This window comes from Bicyclus anynana, chromosome 22 (assembly GCF_947172395.1).
Source record: "Bicyclus anynana chromosome 22, ilBicAnyn1.1, whole genome shotgun sequence".
NCBI classification, from domain to species: Eukaryota; Metazoa; Arthropoda; class Insecta; order Lepidoptera; family Nymphalidae; genus Bicyclus; species Bicyclus anynana.
Window position 1 is genome coordinate 4884848 of NC_069104.1, and position 22551 is coordinate 4907398.

At 35.8% G+C, this 22551-nt stretch overlaps 3 protein-coding genes and 1 non-coding gene across 4 annotated transcripts in view; 2 read left to right on the forward strand and 2 right to left on the reverse strand.

The window, feature by feature from the left end:
- LOC112046846 (klarsicht protein) overlaps window positions 1-13235 on the reverse strand; it is a 326360-nt gene extending 313125 nt beyond the window's left edge. Inside the window, exon 1 of the mRNA XM_052888461.1 lies at window positions 13002-13235. The gene's annotated coding sequence lies outside the window, so the exon portion shown is untranslated. The remainder of the gene's footprint in view (window positions 1-13001) is intronic.
- Window positions 6616-6688, forward strand: Trnav-cac (transfer RNA valine (anticodon CAC)). Its single transcript has one exon. It is a non-coding gene; the product is annotated as a tRNA-Val (tRNA).
- An 876-nt stretch (window positions 13236-14111) lies between the features above and the next one.
- LOC112046848 (39S ribosomal protein L19, mitochondrial) lies at window positions 14112-17934 on the reverse strand. Its single transcript, XM_024083669.2, has 6 exons — window positions 17699-17934; window positions 17369-17611; window positions 16649-16791; window positions 16123-16302; window positions 15290-15444; window positions 14112-14296 (listed from the first exon to the last, which is right to left on the reverse strand). Exons 1-6 carry the CDS (start codon window positions 17763-17765, stop codon window positions 14164-14166), a joined length of 921 nt encoding a protein of 306 aa, XP_023939437.1. The 5' UTR covers window positions 17766-17934; the 3' UTR covers window positions 14112-14163.
- Window positions 17935-18370: 436 nt separating this feature from the next.
- LOC112046845 (short coiled-coil protein homolog) lies at window positions 18371-20562 on the forward strand. The gene is made up of 2 exons (XM_024083665.2): window positions 18371-18713; window positions 19175-20562. Exons 1-2 carry the CDS (start codon window positions 18449-18451, stop codon window positions 19309-19311), a joined length of 402 nt encoding a protein of 133 aa, XP_023939433.1. The 5' UTR covers window positions 18371-18448; the 3' UTR covers window positions 19312-20562.
- Window positions 20563-22551: the final 1989 nt, after the last annotated feature.

The following is a 22551-nucleotide window of genomic DNA, read 5'->3' on the forward strand; positions in this document are numbered from 1 at the left end:
ACCGGCAAAGACGTACCGTCAAGCGATTTAACGTCCTTACGATGCCGCGTAGAAATCGTCAGAGGTATGGATAGAACAAACGTGTACTTCTTCCAAGTTAAACTGCATCGTCACTTAACATCAGATGACATAGCAGTCAAAGGCTAACTTGTCATTGCATAAAAACAAATCTTTTTTACTCTGCTATGGTGAAGCAAAAAGCACTTTACCTAAAGCATATAATCTGTCGCCGTAGGTGGCATACTAATTCAAATTAAATTTTCGTTTATTTCAAGTAGGCTAAGTTTACAAGCACTTTTGAAACGTCAGGTCTGTCCGTTTGTAATGACTAGTGACTTGACCACCGGTTTTACTATACTCAGAGGCACAATTATCCGCCCATTAATATACTCGCGTCATATTAAAGAGCCGTGTGAGCCGTGATAACCCAGTGGATATGACCTCTGCCTCCGATTCCGGAGGGTGTGGGTTCGAATCCGGTCCGGGGTATGCACCTCCAACTTTTCAGTTGTGTGCATTTTAAGAAATTAAATATCACGTGTCTCAAACGGTGAAGGAAAACATCGTGAGGAAACCTGCACACCAGAGAATTTCTTAATTCTCTGCGTGTGTGAAGTCTGCCAATACGCATTGGGCCAGCGTGGTGGACTATTGGCCTAACCCCTCTCATTCTGAGAGGAGACTCGAGCTCAGCAGTGAGCCGAATATGGGTTGATGACGAATGACGAATATTAAAGAGGGCGGGTAATTGTGCCTCTGAGTATATAAAAATTGCTACGCCACGTCTATCCTCAAACGTTACTATAAATATGTGTTAAACGCTTGTAAACGTTAACGTTATTTTTTTTTAATTTTGCTGCACATGCCACTCTTTAATATTAAGTATTTTTAATATCATCTCTTCTTAGAATAGAATGGAATTCTTATCACCGTAAGAAATAAATAGTTGCAAGCATGGATGTACAACATTGTATTATACATCAATGTAAACAAGTCATAAAAATAACTAAAATACAGTTACTAGGTTTAAACTTTGACAAAGACATAATGGTTACCTCAAACCACAAAAGGCAAACTTATGCTCATTAAAGCTCCGAGTACATTCAATAACATAGATATCCTTAACTGTTCGTCCAAAATGACTTAAGCACGACCATAAAATTCCTAAAACAAAGAAGAAATAACCGTTTAAACTTTGAAAGTACGTTAAAATAGGAAAGGTTATGTAACGGACAAAGATTATTATTTTATGCAATCATAATAAAGTAAGTGCGCTTACAGACTACAACGAATTCAGGCAATTTTATGCTAAATCAAAATCTATACAGTTTATTTCAAAACCAGTCGCTAAGAAACTGTATTTAAGAGATGGCAGCTTGATCTAAAAAGATTTTACTTTGCAATGATCTGCAGGAACCATGTTGGAACCCGATCGAAATGCCAACTACTAATGCATTTTAGATCCATAAGCCATGCAAAGACCTCACTCCGGTTGTAGAAGGACCAGTATCACGACGAATATGATTACCACTATAAAACATCGATATTGTAGAGACAATTCTTATAATCGCATTAGATCGTTCATCATACACTTAGCCAGAAAAGTAACGACTAACGAGGCGGGTCCTATATAATTTGTTTTGAGGCGATGACCCACTAATACACACGAAAAAATTAATCCATCGATACAGAGCACTAAAGCAATATCCGATCGATAAAGCATTTTATAATCAACTTTGATTCACCTTAGCCAGTCCAAAACATCGTAATATAGAGTAAAACCAATAACTTTCCAAGAGTCACAGACTATTTGATATTATGAAAAGGAATATATGGAATATGTGGCAAACACAGTTACACAGAGCTTAAACAATGTGGCTGACATAACAGACTGAAATTCACCGAATGTGAGATACCTATTGTAAATTTTAAAGTTCATCTATGGGACTTATTTTTAAGGGACTTATTTTTAATTTTCTAGTGTCATGCAAAAAAAATCGCAATCATCCGCTAATGCAAATCACAAAGGGTACGCACGTACACGAGTTTTAGTACGCCTCGCTATAATAACACCTTTTAACCTCGCAGTAGGAAGTCTCAAAGTAAAATGAAAGTCTATTATGTAATAACGAAACTGAATAATAGTATTCAACAGCGTAAAGGGCACGGGCTACCCTATTGTTACCCCTGTTTTGGTGATCACAACCCCAAAGTCACAAAACGTTTATAACGTATAAACATGCAATGAATTGGTGAAGGCAGAACGATAGGGGATTATAACTAGAACACAGAGGGTTAATGTAATTGAAAAAGTTATTTTTTCTTGTATCGGATTAAAACCGTAAATAACATTTAATTTAATCTCTGAAGCCAAATCAAATCATTTTTTATGTCTGTCACTGAACACGAATTTATCTATACTAATATTATAAAGAGGTAAAGTTTGTAAGTTTGTAAGTTTGTAAGTTTGTAAGTTTGTAACAATTTTTTGAAATTGGGTAATCTTCGGAACTACTGGACCGATTTTAAAAATTCTTTCACCAGTAGAATGCTACGTTATCGGGGAGTGCTATAGGCTATATTTTATATTTCTATCATATATAACTACTGAGATATCGCGGGTTTTCTCTTACAGGTCAGACCGAAAAACTTACTTATTCGCATGCGCTGACTCAACCATTGCGTATAACTGAAATAAATGTATGGAGGCTTTTTGAACCTTTAAAAGTTCTACAAAAAAGTCCGCGACACCATATATCTATCTTTTATATTTTAGCAGATATAGTACCTTTAGTACTTTAATAAATTATTTAAATTTTAAATTAAGGTTTACGTCATTATTTACACAACTAAACTTAAATCCTTATCAAAATAAATTGTTTAATAATCACAAGGATATTATAGAGATAAGATTTGCCCTTTACAGTATGTTAATTAGTTATATAGTTTCGGAGATAATACAAAATTTCTGAAAGTCGCAGAAATGCCGCTATATGACGCCCCGCGGTTTCAATTACGTGGTTCCCGTTCCCGTATAAATATGAGGACCAAACATAGCCTATGACACTCGCAAATAATGTAGCTTTCTATTGGTAAAAGAATTTTCCAAATCGGTCCAGTAGATCCAGAGATTACCCCCGACAACCACACAAACTATACCTCTTTATAGTATTAGCATAGAAGTCGCTTGGGAAATTATAGTCTTTTGGTCATTGCACCACGCACAAAAGGCTGGACCAATTTTGCTGAGGGTAGGGATAGGATAGAGGTAGGGAAGGGGTAGGATAGAGGTAGGGAAGGGGTAGGATAGAGGTAGGGTAGGGGTAATTTAGGGAAAGTGTAGGGTAGGGTAGGGTAGGGTACGGATAAGGTAGGAGTAGTGTAGGGTAGGGGCAAGGTAGAGGTAGGGGAAGGATATGGAACGTATAGGGTAGGGGAGGAGTAGGATAGGGGTAGGGTAGGGTAGGGGTAGGGTAGGGGTAGGGTACGGGTAGGGTAGGGTTAGGGTTGGGATAAGGTAGGTGTAGGGAAGGGTTAGGGTTAGCGGTAGGGTAAGAGTAAGGTAGGGGTAGGGTAGGGGTAGATTAGGAGTAGGGTAGGATAGGGTATGGATAGGTTACGGGTAGGGTTAGGGTAGGGTAAGGTGGGGAGAGGGAAGGGTTATCGTTAGCGGTAGGGTAGGAGTAAGGTAGGGGTAGGGTAGGGTAGGGTAGGGTAGGGTTGGGTAGGTTTACGAGCAGGGTAAGGTAGAGGTAGAGAAGTTTACATCAATTTTTACGCGGACGAAGTCGCGGGCGTCCGCTAGTTATCTATATAACAACAAATGAAAGACTTGCCTTGTAACCAAGTTTTCGTGTTTGACTATGAAAACTCTCTTAATGAATTAATTAAATAATTATTTTTAAATTTACTAAGGTTTGGTGATAGCCGTACTAGTCGCAGCATGCCTTCGCAACGAATTAGGCAGCATTTTCCAAGTTATCGCACTACTTAATAACATCGTTAATTACGATATCTGATGATATTTTAACTTAAAACCATTTTTATTACTTTGAATTTACTTTTTTTTTGAAATCGAAACCTCGCAAAAGCCTTGTTAAAAACTGATTTCCAACATATCACTCAACACTTTCTTAACGAAAATCGTCTTTTACGATCCTGACGATGACATAACGACCGACAAGACTTCCCTGGCAACACAAACACAAGCTACACAGCGTCTTCGCCGGCGAAGACGAGGTCTCCTATATCTAACGTCACCCGGACGTGGTTTTTCAGGTACACCATACCAGAATGGTCCTCTAAGCCAAGGGCCGAGTCTCAGAAGAAAAGCCCTTGGCTCTCCAAGGGCTTCTCCTTCCTCGTTCGTTCGTTCTTTTCTCGTTTCGCCAACATCTTTTGTTTCGGCCTTCAGGCCCCATAAGTTTGATGCTTCTGCACTTGCCAAAATCCCCGGTAACGCCGCTGAGGTCCCATTAGGAGCTCACAGCACTTAACGTTCAGAAAAAATTTTTTTTTTTACAGATTTTCACTACATATTTTTTTTACCAAAACGACAAAAAATACCACTGTTGATTTATTGCGAATGGTAATGGAAATCATTACCATTCGCAATAAATCAACAGTACTAATTGATGGAACCTTTAATTAAACACGCATTCTTCATTATAATTACTTGCTTGCCTCTTTGTTTCGGTGATTGCAATAGCGATGACTATCGGTTTTATCTCCGAAGCATCATGGATATCAGTTTTATGTGCGTACTAGTTTCTATCCTGCTGGCATATTCACTATTTTGGTCTTTATTATCAACATATTGAAATTGACAACAAGTCAATTGACAAAGTGTCATGTATACTATATGATATCCACCAGTAAGCACCGGATGACATTTGTAATTTGTATCGTAGTATGTGGATGACATTTTGTCAATCGATTCGTTTTTTATTTTGATGGGTTGATAATAAAGACCAAAATAGGAAATAGGCCAGCTGGACTTCGCCCAATATTCCAATCTACTTACTAAACAGGCAAATATTTATAGGTTCTAATATACAATCGGTTACTTGAGTTTCTATTCATAGGTTCCAACTTCTAATTATTATTTGAGATAAATAAAACTAGAGGTTATAGAGTGCCGTGATATGACTTCATCCTTTGATTCGAAGGATGTAGGTTCGAATACGGTCCGGGATATGCACCTCCAATTCGTATTGGACCAGCGCGGTGGACTTTTAGCCTAACCCCTCGCTTTCTAAGAGGAGACTCGTGCTCAACAGTGAGCCGGATGCGGGTAGTTAATGATAGTTTATAGCTCATTGTGATAGAGGTCATGTCTCCATTGAAATCCTTTCACTAGTTTTTGCTTGCTATACAAAAAATGCTAATAAGTATTGTATTTGCTTCAGATGTCTCTAATTAGTTTTTAAATAATATCTCTAATGAACAAACACAGACCCGTTATAGTTTCATAATAGTAATGGACGTACAACATTCTATACATAATATTATATTGAATAGCTGTGGCAGTCATCTTGTAATTAACTATCAATTAATGGTTAAGGGCGGTTTGAGTATTACGACATAACTGTCGTCACCGATCATGGTAAACAAAGAGGTTTATTTTTTTTATTCTCTACATGTTAGCCTCTGACTAACTTGACTAGACGGAAATTGGATTAAAACCCCCACTCTTTTCGGTTTCTACACGACATCGTTCTGTAACGCTAAATCGCTTGGCGGTACGTCTTTGCCAGTACGGTGGTAACGGCCGAAGCAACCAGCCAGACCTGGACCTATTACGAAAACCTCAATCGGCCCAGCCGGGGATCGAATCCAGGACCTCCGTCTTGGAAATCCAACGCGCACACCACTGCGCGACGGAGGTCGTCAAAATATGTTATCTAATGAGCATTGATGATGGACAGGTTTGCGCCTGACTACAATCATGTCTTGCAGGTTAGGGTCGCTGTTGAGCAAGAGCCTCCTCTCAGAATGTGAAGGGTTAGGTTTAAGTACACCTAACACTGGCCCGATGCGGATTGTCAGACTTCACACACGTAGATAATTGAGAAAATTTTCATGCAATTCAATGCAGGTTTCTTCACGATGTTATTCCTTCAGCTTTTGAGACACGTGATATTTAATTTCTTAAAATGCATATTACTGAAAATTTGGGAGGTACATGCCCCGGTCCGGATTCGAACCTCCGACCCGAAGGCAGAAGTCATTTCCTATATGTTAGATAGATAGGCTAGTCCCCAAATCTATACTAATATTATAAATCTGAAGAGTTTGTTTGATTGAACGCGTTAATCTCAGGAACTACTGGTCCTATTTGAAAAATACATTCAGCGTTAGATAGCCCATTTATCGAGGAAGGCTATATGTATATATTATCCCCATATTCCTACGGGAACGGGAACCACGCGGGAGAAACTGCGCGGCGTCAGCTAGTCATAATATAATATGCATAATTAACGTTTAATGCCTCATAATTTAATCAACGAAAGATAATAACATAAATCAAATGCTAAACAACTATGAATGTTTACTAAATCAGTCAAGTACTCGGCACTGTATTAAATGCACTATATTTTAGCACCAAACGAATACGTTTCCGTAGTGTAGCGGTTATCACGTGTGCTTCACACGCACAAGGCCCCCGGTTCGATCCCGGGCGGAAACATTGTACTTTTTTGTTTTTCTCTTATATAATATTTAACGCTTTATTTTTTTAATTTTGGTTATTTTTTAAATACAAGATAAAAAAAAAACGATTTGACTGAATTTGGCATGGAGAAAAATTTTACTCTGGATAAACACTAGCTATTTCATCCCGGAAAAAATTACGGTGCCCGGGTGATACGTGAAATAAGAATTTTACAAACGGATAAGGGAGCATTCGTTGTTAATAATAATAATGGGGATGATGACTAGGTTGGAATATATTGATTTTTATCATAAATTCGGGTAAATAAGGTCAATGTTAATTAATTTATACATAAAAATAAATAAGATTATAAAATTTCAAAATCTAATAAAAATCTTTTATCGTAATTAGATAAAAATTCATACAGTTTTAGCTTCCTTACATTAAATGTGACATTTTTCAAAAATGAACTATTAACATAAACGCACAAATAACAAAGATATTAGTAATTTTGTTTGAACGCCCATACTAATATAAACGATCAGCGAGCCAACGACGTCACTAACTCGTGCCATTTTGTATGGAGCGTTTTTCAGGGATCCGCGGCAGCGCCGCAAATCTGACTCTAAAAATCCCTGTAGCTCCGAAAGTAATGAAATACCTGAGAATTTTTCGAGCATACCGAGAGATAATTCTCTACGTGTGTGCAGTTTGCAAATCTGCATTGGGCCAGCATGGTGGATTATTGGCCCTCTTTCTGAGAGGTGACTCGTGCTCAGCAGTGAGCCGAATATGGATTGATATTTATCATCAATCATCATCATGTCAGTCGGTGGACGTCCACTGCAGACATAGGCCTTTTGTAGGGACTTCAAAACATCACGATACTGAGCCACCTGCATCCAGCGAATACCTGCGACTCGCTTGATGTCGTCAGTCCACTTGGTGGGGGTTCCACCAACACTGCGCTTTCTGGTGCGGGGCCGCCATTCCAGCACCTTGGGACCCCAACAGCGATTGGCTCTTCGAACTATGTGCCCCGCCCATTGCTACTTTAGCTTCGCGACACGTTGATGATCTCATTTCCTCATCGGATTGATAATGAAAGCTACAAATGTATACATTCATAACTTTTCACATCGTAGAAGTACTTTCTATGTGAAATTCATATACAACCAAGGTATATGTACCCGAGATAACATTGTTATGGTTATGTATTAGGTGATAACAGGCATTTTAGCAAGGCCGTGCATTAACTATGTATACATTTCTGTATGTAAAGCGGGATTTAACCAGTCAAACATTGCTGATAATGTGATAAACTGTATCGATTGCGGAATTAATAAATGTGTACCAGATAGCTATGACGTTGGTAATATCGGGGCGTTTTTATTCATATTTGACGTGTTGAAAATTCTATTAACCACCAGAAAGCTACGTTATTTGTGGGTATCATATGCTATATTTTATTCCCGTTTTCTCACAGGAACAGGAACTACGCGGATAAAACCGCAGGGCGTCGGGAAATAATTAATAAGTATTACGGATATCTATACTAATCTTAATATATAAATGTGAAAGGTCATTCATCACGAAATCTCGATAACCGCTTGATGTACAATGTTGAAATTTGGCAGGGAGGTAGTTTATAGTGAGCAGGTATCCACTAAAAACGGATTTTGCGATAGGGCGGAATGAAGGAGGTCTATGGGCGGATGAAGTCGCAGGCGTCCGCTAGTATTCTATAGAGGAAATATTTGTTCGTTTGCATGTTTTGAATAGGCTCTGGAACTACCTAATGAACCGATTTGAAAAATTGCTAGTGCTATACCTACGCTACGCTACCTACGCTTGTAAGACGTGATAGCCAAGTGGATATGACCTCTGCCTCCGATTCCGGAGGGCGCAGGTTCGAATCCCATCCGGGGCATGCACCTCCAACTTTTCAGTTGTGTGCATTTTAAGAAATTAAATATCACGTGTCTCAAACGGTGAAGGAAAACATCGTGAGGAAACCTGCACATCAGATAATTTTCTTAATTCTCTGCGTGTGTGAAGTCTGCCAATCCGCATTGGGCCAGCGCGGTGGACTATTAGCCAAACTCCCTCTCATTCTGAGAGGAGACTCAAGCTCAGCAGTGAGCCGAATATGGGTTGATAATGATGATAATAATGATACCTACGCTATATTTTATTCCCGTATTGCTACGGGAACGAAAACCACGCGAGTGAAATCGCGCGGAGTCTACTTGTATTAATATAAAATAAATGACAGTAGTCATGAATAACATTTTTTATTACCAAAAGAAGATTTATTTTCGGATTTCACTTCCCGAATTTACGCAGTTAAACAACACCCGTGTTCCTGTTATAGAAAACTAGGAAGCGGAATTTGTTTCGACTTTCGTAACACATAGGAAAAAGTTTGGCGCCGTTTATGACAACATAACTCTTTTCATGGAACACCCATAAACGGGAATGGCGCCCGAGAAACTACAAGCAATAAATGACTTCCAAAATTAGGTTTTACTGTCACGAAAGGAAGTTTTAAATGACGTGTAGAAATTTAGAAGTCCCCAATTCCCTTGTGTATGAAGTCAGATGGCAGCGTACATCCAAACGCCGTAACACGACTTTCGACTGTTAAAAAGGAACCAATAAAATTATTTTAGTACAACTCGCGTCATATAAGTATCTGAAGTCAGGCTTCCGAATAGGAATAGCCGCAAAGACGCGCATCGGCATTGTTGAGTGTTTTTTATGCAATATAGTCCGCGTGGAATTTAGTTTTTCACAAATCTTTTGGGAACCATGGATTTTTCCGGGATTAAAATTAGTCTATGTATTAATCCAGGCTATAAATTTCAGCTAATTCGGTTCAGTAGTTGAGGAATGAAAGAGTAACAAACATTCATATCATCAAAATCATCAGTTTTCGCAAATTTTTTCGGGATAAAAAGTAGCCTGTGCCTAAGAGTAAAATCTATTTCCATTCCAAATTTCAGCCAAATCGCTTCAGTAGTAGCGGCGTTAAAGAGTAACAAACATCCAAACATCCATACAAACTTTCGCGTTTATAATATTAGTAGGATAGGATAGGCTTGCGCTTGACTACAATAATTAAGCCTGATGGAAAGCATTAATGCGGTCTATGTTGGAGCGCGCTTATCGAGAAAATGCCTATTCACTCTTGCTTTGAAGATAGTTTAAATTATTATAAAGAGTCAGAAAACACAAACACCGGAAGGGCATTCCAAATTTTTGGTATGCATATTAGAAATGTGGATGCAAATCGTTTTGTTATTACTGATTCGCTCTTATAATAGCCAAGACATAGTAGAATCACTATAAGTAGTGATTCTGCTATGGCATTATTGATCAACCCAGGTATAATTGATACCCCATAGGGTATAGTCAGCATAAGAGTATATAGATATAAATCAGGGAATGGATGAGCGCAATAGCTATGCCAGATAAACCCTAGCTAGAACAAAGTGAGGACCCGGACATCTTTCTAAGTCTGACTGGAACCGCGGCTTTGACGTTTTAACGATCTCCTAAGACAAGTTAACTCTTGACTGTGAACTCATATTTGTGGAAAGTGGCGATGCAGTCTATACCTAATGATAGGCGATATTCTAACGATTTCAACGCAGCACCGTACCGCAACGCTAAAAAATTGGCGGTAAGTCTTTGCCGGTAGGATGGTAAATATCCAGGCGAAAGCCGATAGACAAGACCGGTCGGAACCGAAGTCGGTATCGAACCCAGAAAAACTGATGAAAATCACAGCATAAAAGTGCGCTAGAATGTCGTCAAGATTTGTTAAACCATTTTAATGACATATTTAGATTGCACACTCATTCAGAAGCTCGAATTTCAGAGGGATACATATTTTGTATGGTTTATATTTATAGCCAAATCTTTGGGGCGTTGTCTTACGAGCTTAACTTATCTACACTTCGTTTATCTAGCTTACGAAACCGGATGACAACAAAACGAACGCACAGAGTGTGAAAGCATCACCTACCGAGATACATGACACCTTTGATACTTTAGAATTATTAGTATCCCAACAAGTTCGTTGACTTTCGTGGCGCAAGACGATTGTCCTAGGTTTGAAACCCGGCTGGGTTGATTGAGGTTTTCCTAAGTGGTCCTGGTCTTGCGTGTGGGAGGCTTACGTGGAGGTGGTTACATGGTTTCCAAAAGTGCCTTGGTCCCAGAAGAGCCCACAACAAACTCAGCCTAATATACTACTTCTTCTTCTTCTCAATGTAGCGGCTCAGCAGGTCTTCACGGAGGCCCTGTATCACGTTGACCTCTACTGATGTATTGTGATCGCCACTGACTAAATTTCCCCTCCAATTCTGGTTGCGGCCAAGAACAGCAGCAGTATTCTTGATTGGGATGTGTTTTACCTCCTCCGGGTTTACTATGAAATGTTGGTTGCATTGTTGCATGAGCAGAGGTATTTCCTCTGCCTTTAGACAGGGTCTGCACAGATCTGTGTCCTGGAGCTTAAGGTTAAACCAGATCTGTGTCCCGGAGCTCAAGGTTCAACAAGTGTCTATTAAGTCCACAGTGTCTGGTAAGTGGCCACACTAAGATACATAGGTGTTTCATACTGAGCACTAGTAGTTCTAAAGCAGCCTTTTTATTGAAGGATTTTTCAGCTCTTTGGAGTGATTAATTCCAGGATGTTTTCTCCAGCAAATGAGAGTGTCATAGTAACACTAGGTGTGTTTGGCTAGGCTTTTAGGTATACCACAGAAAGGCTCAGGTCCTATCTGTGGTATCCAAGTGCTTAGTTTTAATATACTAACTTTTGCCTATGCTCAATGTTATATATTGAATGAATTGGTGACTTTACAAAGAAGCAATCAGCTTTGCTTTCTTCTACACAAATGACAGAATAACATAAACCATCAGCACAATTGCCATTATTGCATGTGTGTATAATCTAAAGGAATAAATAAAAAAGCACAACAGAAATGCATTGTCTAAAGGAATAAATAAAAAAGCACAACAGAAATGCATTGTTAAGTTATTACACTACAAGGAGGAGCTTCGTAGCATAGATATATGTTTACCAACAATTCTCTCACACAGATGATAATTTATAAATATTCTGCTTTGCTGGAAGTCCTGCAGTTTAACAAATGCATGTTCGTCCAACAACTATCTGTATATACCTTTTACAAAGCATTTACTTTTATTTACTACAAATGGTCACCTGTGACTTATTTGTGTAATATGTTGTTTTTACAAATAGGAGGAACCATGTTATTTTTTTTTTATTAATAGTATAAAAATGAAAAAAATATGTTACTCAATAACCTCCATTAAAATCTGGTTAACCACTCCAAAGATAAAAATTTAAAAAGTTTGTATTTTAGTGTAGTATAAATAACTAAACTTTTGAGATAACAGTTATTTTATTATTAACTAGCAGAACCTCGCAGTTTCAATTCTAAAAGGATAAAATAGTCTATATTATTCTCTGATAATGTATCTTTTTGGTGAAAAAAACATCCGGTGTCCGGAAACATCAAAAATATTGCATCCAACTATACCTTAGTAAGTTGTATGAATTGAGTCAATGAAATGGTTGGTTATGTCTTATATTGGCAAACAATCCTCCAGCGTAATGGTCGTCAGGGTATGAAAAGTCAAAATATTATGGAATCGCTATGGATATAAGAGATTGTGGTAAGGCCCCAGAACTTATCTGGGAAAGTGCTATCACGATGCTTATTTCTGCCTCCATGCAGGTTTGAGATACAACAAACCTGCATGGAGGTCTCCAAATGAATCACTATGAATAATTGTTGTCTTTCATAAATTTTATTTCAAAATCTAAAAATACACACAAATGTGTTAAGAAATTAAAAAATGTGTCAATACATTTGTTTTTTACTTAAATTATTGATATCACAAATAAGAAATACAAAGGCTTGAACTTCTTAACTTATAAGTCACTTACACAAATAAATCTATTAGTAGGGCAAAGATTTGTGATTTTTAAAACTGTAATGGAAAATCTTTATTTCCTAACAGACATTGAACAAACAAAGACATGATAACAATAAACAAAAAAAAAATAGTGTTCTAAACTAATTGCTCGTACACGCAAATCGATAAATCAAGGTTGGACCGATGCAATTGCAATTTGTTACATGCAAACGTAAAACGATATCAAAGCAAAGATGGTTTGTATATCTTGAAAACTGTATTATCGTTATATCATAGACCTGAACCACCTGTAGGTTTTTAAAAAGTATTGTAAGTTGTGACTTACTCATTCACAATTTTATTAAAACAAGTTAGTACACAGCACAATACTCACCGGCGACAGGTGTATTCAGTATCACTGCAACACGAAATTTCCAACAAGAAGTTCACATTGAAAACTTTATTACACTATAGAAAACTTAACACAACATTGCCGATATAATTAATTGTCTTATAACTTGATTGTTTTGTATGACAATACTTCGATATGCATTCAATTTCTATCCAAGAAATCAAATTAATTTAATCTGCGAACCTTCCGTACCTCACGCGTATTGCACTTTTGAAGCTTATTTACATCTTACGGGAAACGTACGACTACGATAGGACTCAAATATTCAGTAATCTTCGGTAGTATCGAGCACCGACAATCGAATCGTATTGTTATCGGATAAATTGTCGTATTCGTATAGTATAAAAATACTTTTTACTATTTTACTGTCAAAGTCAAATTCATTTCTACTATCTGTTACGCATTTTTGACTTGTTACGCCATCTATTGCAAACAATAAGAGTTAGAAAACGCATAGACAGAGAACACTACTTTATTTTTTTGTCTCCGAGACGAAATTATTCACAGAATAGATTTTTACATAGATTTATTGGATTTTTAAATTATTTAAGTTTTATTAATACAAAGCTAATCAGATATGCTAATGATTATTCATACAATATTTGGCTCGATCGCAATATTTAGCTCAAAAAATCTTAAACCCAGGCAAAAGCTTACGGAAAAGAACAGGACTTGTGACTTCATTGAAGGATATACCAATCAATACCATTAATTTCGGCTTCTGTTCGTTTTGCAATCTCCATCGTAAGCTTCTTGTGCTATGAGTACCAATACTTTTTTAGTAATTGTAGACAGAAAAGGAAACTTGACATTTTAGCAAGAAACAGTCCGTAGGAGGGTATTCAAGGCGTATTTCGTATGAGGGAAATCCCTCTTGGCTCATCCTCATACAGATATTCATTTAATCTTGCACCCTACTATTCCTAACAAAAATATTTTAAGGAAAGACTGAATCTATTGGGATTAGCACCGTGAATGTGTAATTGCGATAGATTAGCACTAAGAACTAATTATTGAAAATTTAACTCCCAAAATAGTAATAGGGGGAAATAAAATAAAAAATTCGCATGCAAAAATTAAAAAAAAAAAACATTTAAAATTATATCTAATTTATTAATCATCGACTAAAATATTTATTATTAATTTAACCAAGTTGTGGCTTATTTATCGTAAAAGAGCGTTTCCTTGATAATTTCTTACGGGAAACCCGCATTTGATGCAACTGGTTATACACCTCGCTCCATATCTCCGATTGATCTTCAACTGGTATTGTTTTCCTGAAAAACATAATAAACATAATATGTTCACAGATTAATCAATAATATACAGATGGAGCGTACGGAACACGACGGTGTCGTAGCCGCTCCAAATACGAAATTCAAAAAGTGATACATTGTCGAGTCAATACGACACGAACCGTCGCTTCAGTAATTTTCGATATTATTCAAGAAAAAGGGCGTGTTATATTTTTTAATATTTTAAAAACTGTACTTTTGATTAAAAAGGGTATACAATATTTTGTACTAGCGGACACCGGTGACTTCGTCCGCGTGGAAATCAATGTAAACTTTCAAGCGCTATATCACCACTTTAGAGTTTAAATTTTAAATTTTTTTAATCCCATTATATTTCGTTTTTTTTTATGATTTATGAACAAATTTTTAAAACTGTAACTCTAAAAATGAAGGACTTTCCATACAAACTTTCAACCCCTATTTCACCCCATTTTCGCAATAAAAAGTATAACCTTCTCCGTGTTATGGTCTTAAACCGTGCCAAGTTTCATTTGAATTCATTCAGTAGTTTCAGAGGCCCAAATAACAAAAAAACACGGACAGACAGACAGACTGAAATGTACAGAATTCTTATTATAAGTATAGATTCTAAATGGCGCTGGCGTCCGTTATGCCACGGTAACTTTGGTGTTACAAATAGTATAAGTAAAATCTCAAATTGCGAATAAATGTAGAGAATTCGACCAGTTTTATTATGAGTATAGATGTTGTGAATTTTTTTATTTAATATTTTCATATTTTAAATTTCATTTAATTGCGGCTGGTTGCCTCAATCGGTGACGGAAGGGTTGCCTGGCTGTCCAGCGCGGATATGCAACCAATATTCTTGCCACCATTCCTTGTCCTTGATTTGTAATTATTAGGACAATTTAACTTAAGTTCCTTATTGTATTATTTCTCAATAAAATATCTAATGTGACAATTAAGGTGAGATTGATACGATGATATGAGATTGATATTGATATGCAATGTTACCTGTACTGTTTCATTAAGTCATATTTCTCCCATGGTGTTTTTCTTAACTCCCTTCTTACTCTGTCCTTTTCTTTTAAGTATTCTTCTATATTTGAGACTCCTTTTAACTCTTGCCGTTCCCACCTTTCAAGCCAGGGCCTTGGTTTTAACTTTACCTGAACATAATAAAAAGAAGCACAAATTAAAACCAAAAAAGTTTGTTTTATATCACAATGTATAATAAATATGAGTAGCGAAGACTGTAATTTTCTAGTGGGTAACCAGTTAACGTGTTTTTGGCTGAGTATGTTAAATTACTAATATCTGTACTTGTAAACTATTAAAAGGTAACCTGAATGCTGATAGAAATTGGGTTGTTGTAACCATCGCCCCTGGTAAATATAGTATCCACAAGTAAATCTGTGATGATCTATAATATAAAAATGCTGTATGTGTTGCTTAGCACAAATCTCAAAAACAGCTGCACACAAATTTCATTAGTTCTTTTTTAAAGAATATTGCTTGAATAATGAGGTAGGTTATTACAGAGAAATATTAAAAAAATGCCTGTAAGTCTATAAAAACTTTTCTATACTTCCAGATAAACAATTCGTAATAATACTAAAAAGTGAATTTTTAACCGACTTCAAAAATAGGAGGAGGTTTCTCAATTCGACCGTATATATTTTTTAAAACTTTAATACCATACATAAAGTTCAAGTGGTAGTGAAGAGGTTCCGGGAAAGCAAAACAATTCAGTGAAGTTAGGAAAGGGGGTAGGGTAACATAGATTAAATTTTATTTCTGTATTCCTACAGGAAAGGATTGTTGGTTATATTACAAAATGTATATACCTGAACAGGATTGACAGGTACGGGTGTGCCTTCCGGTAATATCTCAGGATCCATGTCCAGTGGGAATGTGGAGTACTCTGGTAGTGCATCCCGCAAATAGTACAGTTTGTCATCAAGCCGTTTCTCAAGCCTCAGCACTTGTATTGACTGTATCATAGGATCATACAGTTCATATCTGACCTGAAATATTAATTCATTACAAAAAAATGTTACATTGATAATGTAATAAACAAAGTCAGGTTACAGCAATTATAATTCCAGAGCAGCTGAACAATTGTTTTTTTTAATTTTAATATCAGATATCAAATCTGAATCAGTGATCAGACTGTGGACCATTATCCAATAAAATGACTGATGTAGTGTCCGTCCAGGAATTTTTATTATCAGCTAACCATCCATAAATTATACAGTATAGAAAAAGTATAGTAAGAAAAGTACAGTATAGTATAAGTATTATACATTGTATTACAGTAAAAAATTTGTAAATGGAAACAAATGAATATACTAAAAACAAATTATTATTCACCTCCACTCCCTGATGATCAATAACATTCCTCAGTATAAACTCAGCTCTAAGCCCACAGCCCTTGCGCTCAATGCAAATACCAACAAATTTGTTGGTCTTGCTCTGTGCATGAGGGTCAGATATAGTCACAGCCAATATTGAGCCTAAAAAAAAATTAAAAATCATGTTGACCTACTTTTTTTAATTGAACATAGCAAAATATATAAATTCCCTTATGCATCCTTGTCAAGTTGATAACAGACATTAAAAATCTTTTGATATCAATAAGAGGAATACAAAGCAAACCAGTATAAAAGAAGGATATTTCCATTTTGTATAATTTTACATAGTGTACATTCAAATTGGTTCCGGGGCATGCACCTCCAACTTTTCAGTTGTGTGCATTTTAAGAAATTAAATATCACATGACTCAAACAGTTAAGGAAAACATTGGAGGAAACCTGCATACAGAGAATTTTCATAATTTTCTGTGTGTGTGTGTGAAGTCTGCCAATCCACAATGGGCCAGGGTGGAGGACTATTGGCATGCTCTCTGAGGCACAGGGTAAATTCCCGACTCTGGGTTGATTGATATAAGAAAAACTCAGTCTCTCATATACAGCCCAAACCGGGAATCGAACCCAGGACCTTGTGATTCAAAACCATAGGGTAAACACTGGACCAACTAGGCAGTCGTCATACTGAAAGGGTCATACATTATCATATTTAACTAGTACCTACCCACGTAAAATTCAGGGATATCGATTTGACTCCTTCTTTTAAGCATGTCAGCTCTTTCCATCTTTTCCCGTAAGCTGTTTCGCCATTTTGGATTAGGATCTGGTAGAAATTCTGGATATACATGTCTGTATTCGAGCACAGGGTTATTAAACTTCGGCTTAGGGCGAATAGGTTTTTCTTGTTCTCCCTCGGTATTCTCAAGAACGTCTGCTTTTTCAGGCAAAGTCGACAATAGGCGACAATCTAAAACATAATCGCAGGTAATACTGAAAGTTATTTCCAATACAAATCTAAACAAAATAAGAAGAAGTAAAATTAATAAATTATAACCTCTTCGTAACATCCATTTTCCTACGGAAAAAATGTCAAGAGATGATTTTCTTATAACCAACGCCATTCCAAAAAATGTATTTTATGCACGTTATCTTGATTTAAGTACGTGTTTACACAATTTTTGTAATTAAGTTAGAAAGTCATTTAAAATTTAAATTTTAATTCTTCAAAATTAAAAACATAATTTTATTTTACAGTTTACACACAATACGGATGTGGATTTGTCGTCTGTGTCAAACGTCAAAGTCAAATGTTGTCTTTGGCAAAGCACAGACAGCTAATAGCCACAAATGGCCACAAACAATGAGAAAAAAGTAAGTACATGGAAAGTACAATACATTGACAAATAAAAATTACGTTTTTAACTGAAATGTACTGAAAAAAACAAGACACAAGACGCCATTTTTTTTTAATAATATTGGAAATTATCGATACGACGCTTCGTGTCGTGCGAACGTAAGAATGTATTTAATTTTGAATTTGTATTTAGTTTGGCGTCAGGCGATTTATATTATTATTAATTAGTCTGAGGGTTGGGCTGGTTCACCGTTCCGTGTACGCATTCTTTAAATTTAATCTGTGGATATATCTGTCTTCTAAGGTTGTGACCATAATCTGGGGTTGTAACCACAGACGACAAATAAACGATTTATTTGTTGACCTAATTGTCAATGTCATTCCTCAATTTGTTTTAATTTGTCAAATCAAACAAATAAAGAAAAGAACTTGGATTGAATTTGGAGTAAAATGTCGTCCATTATCCAAAAATGTAATGATGACAACATTCCTTTGGCCGACGATGATCCCCAAGTGATTATAACTGACGATATGGACAACAACCGCATGGATCACGGTCGGTCAATGGATTCGCTTCCTAGTTCCTACACGGGAGGTTCTTCCAGCCCAGGGTTGAACGGACCAGCTAGTTATGAAGCAGATTCTGGAATAGATGAACAGGAGGAAAAGGCGCGCCTAATATCTCAAGTCTTAGAGCTTCAGAACACTTTAGATGGTATATATTTTTTATTCTTATTTACACGATTTTCATTGTTTTATCAGAAAAGTTATTTGTTTGTAAGTAGGTAGGTCTCTAAGGTAATTTATAATATTAGGTTTCAAAAAAGGTTGTTTCTAATAATTCCCTTAATGGATCACAAAACAGTAGATTGAGGAATTATTTGACATGATTTGTGTTAACATTATTACTGGAAGAATATAAAACGCTGAGCGTACATTTTGAAACTTGATTATTTTCTATAATTTTTATAAAGTTTTTTTAACCTCGACTTTTTCGAAGTTTATTTTAAAATAATATTTAAAATACCTACTTAAAGTGACTATGTTAAGGTATTATTTAAACAACATATTTTAAAAATTAAAAAAGGAAATATTCATAATTTAAATTATACCCAATGTTGTAGAATTCATGCAAATCATATTCATTCTTATAAATTAATTATGCTTGTTTTTCAGATCTGTCACAAAGGGTTGATTCAGTAAAAGAAGAAAACTTAAAACTACGCTCTGAAAACCAAGTCTTAGGTCAATACATAGAGAACTTGATGTCTGCGTCTTCAGTATTTCAGTCCACTAATGTTCATAAGAAGTGAACTGTGCCAGTATACACTATAACATTAACCAAGCTAATATTTAAAATTAGTTTTTTTAATAAACAACAAAAGTATAGCTTTCAATTTGAATAACAATTTATTAATTAATCTAACAGATCTATGTCCCTAGCACCACAGAATCACTGTTATCATAAGTATAGGGAATTAAGGAGCTTAGAGCAATTGCCCGATAAAAAATAATCAATTGTTATAATTTGTTTTTAATTTTCTCTTTGACTCTTGTTTGTAAATAACATTTCCCTTAGCTCTCTCAATCTTATTAGCACTGAGTATTTTAGAGTATCATCACTATACTTTGTTTTTTATTCACTTATTAGAGGAATATAAAACTTTAGCTTTATGCTCAAAATTACATGGCTTTATGGCTTGTGTTATATTTAATGACAATTATTGTAAGTATTTTTTTTATTAGCAATGACTAAAAGTGTAGCAAATAGCTGTCCCCCACAGTGTGTTCAAACATATATATTCTATCCTGTGGGTAAACTATAATTTTTTCAACTAGTATTAATGAAGTGATCAGTTGGCTGCTTCTGGAAGACAGTTTGGCTTTCCACGTGGTATTAAGGTGTTTAAAGTGGTACAAACGTATCTGGCCTGGTGAAAGTGTCGCTGTTGTTGTACTTTTAGTATGTTTTCTTTTACAAATGGCGACCACCTCAATGTTACGTTCCAGTTTTGGCCACACAAGTTAGAAAAGTTTGTAGCACTTCATGCATTTGGTACATGTTTCTTGATAAATGGGTTAAACATATAAACTAAATAATTTAACAGTATGTTTCCGCTGAGTTGACTTTCTCTTACAAACACACAAAGAGTAGTTAACTTATTACTACATTCATTCTAAATTTTTTTTCAGGAATATGTATAAGTTCATTATAATGCATAAATGCACAGATTAAACAATACAAAGCAGATAGAGCAAATACAATAAAATGTATTTCAAAATTTATGAAGGATGCAGATGTGAAGGAGACGTGTGACATTTGTTTTTTTTTTTAGTTTCACCAGCTTCACCACACTGCTTGTAAAGGCTCTTTCTGGATCATCTTTATTCTGTGCATATAGGTAATTCAGCCGATAACCAATTCTATTCATGTTTATAAAATTACAAAGTTTACATTCCATATTTTTTTTAATAACTGGATCACAATATAATATCTTAATTTCATTAACTATTGTATTTGAACTATAATAGCTTATAAATATATTAATTGTAAACCAATGAAACTTTTATTTAAACCCCTTTTGGATCTATCCTGTATACATTCATTGTTAGCTGTGTGTTAGCTATATAATTTGCATAAGGCAAAACAAAAGAAAATTTTATAAAATATAATTTAAATCAATTAATTTTATTTATTTATATGATTTATTTTATATAAATATAATTTCAATTTATTGATGTTATAATATATGTAATGTTACTTTTTTTTTATTCTTGACAAGTTAGCCCTTGACTACAATCTCAGCTGATGGTAGGTGATGATGCAGTCTAAGATGGAAACAGGCTAACTTGTTAGGAGGAGGATGAAATCGTACCGGAACGCTAAATCGCTTGGCGGTACGTCTTTGCCGGTAGGGTGGTAACTAGCCACGGCCAAAGCCTCCCACCAGCCAGACCTGGACCAATTAAGAAAATCGCAGATTGAGATTTGGCCAGCTGGGGATCGAACCCAGGACCTCCGTTTTGTAAATCCACCGCGTATACCACTGCGCCACGGAGGCCGTCGACTTATGTAACACCTTTCGCATCAGTATATCTCTAAAGCATGGCACAGAAATTCCCTTATATTTTAAAAGATACTAGCAGACGCCACGCGGTTTCACCCGCGTAACAGGATTACAGGGATAAAATTTAGCCTAGGTATAGCACTCTAATCAGTTCTGTAGTTTCGGAGCCTATTCAATACAAACAAACAATCAATCAATCAAATCTTTCATCTAGAATCAATAATTATTAGTATTGAAAAGAGGTTTGGAACTGAGAACCACCACTCTGCCTCAATGCGGTATGGCGGGTATCAGCATATTAAGTTGTCGGTAGAGTTAATAAAGTAATATAGGTAGATATGAGAGTTTGCTACAGTAAAATTACGCTATTTTAGTCATAAAAACAGCTATATCAGGAAACCACGGCTGCCTCAAGTGAGCGAGTGACTCAATCGTGTTCTATGACGAAAATTCCGAGACAAAGCGGATGATACCACAGCCAGACTGTGTGACTGCGGTGTGGAGCTTATTAAACCCAGCATTACCTAAGCCGCTTAGTACCTATGTAAAAACTAGTACTATAATAGTCACGCAACCGTACTGCACCAGCCGCGCGCGTGAAAAGTACGTGACTTAAACGTGACGTAAAGATGCACAGTGTTGGCATGCTATTGCTTTTTCCACGAAAAAAAGGTTCATATTTAGGGTTTATTTATTTATTTAAGGTAACTCCATATTTGTATTTAAGGGAATATTAATCATTATTTATTACTTAATTAGTTTGGCGTTCATGTTTTTATGACACGTAGGTACTTATACTCAACCCACATTTAAATATTTTTAAATGTGGGTAACTTAAAGGTAATTATAGCAGGTACACGTGCTTGCCCTTGTAATGCTTTTCCTTTACAACGTGCAACCATAACATACCAAAGCGTAGAAATAAAAAAATCAAAATTAATTAATTGTAAGTAAACTTCAACTTTAACTGATTATAAAGATTAAAGATTCACCACCGATTCGGAAGGCAGATTCTGAAAGAGTCATCAAAATCTCAATAGAAAAATACTTTTTAATTTTAATTTTAAAATACATTTTCTTTTCTTCTCCTTCCTATGTGAAGGTGGAAGCTGATCGAATGATGAAATAAAATTAGGGATTCATCCATTATTGTGTGTTTATGTATTTAAGTAGTGTTTTTACGTTTTGAGTTTAGATCATAAGAATAATACCTATGTTTGTTCAAAGTTTTTGCTTACCTATAAGCAAAAACTTTGAAAAAATATTATTATTATTCGTGCACCTTACACAATCATCGTGCACTTAAACAATTAGTTAGGTACTACAATTAGTTTTTGATTTTACCTCAACACAAATCTTCATACAATGTTGAATTAAAATAATTATTGATCATCTTTTCCGGGAAATTGTGAATCCCTGGGGAAAACATTTATGCGTTGTCCCTTTTAAACACATGACGAATCAATAGCGCTGCTCAGTTACTCT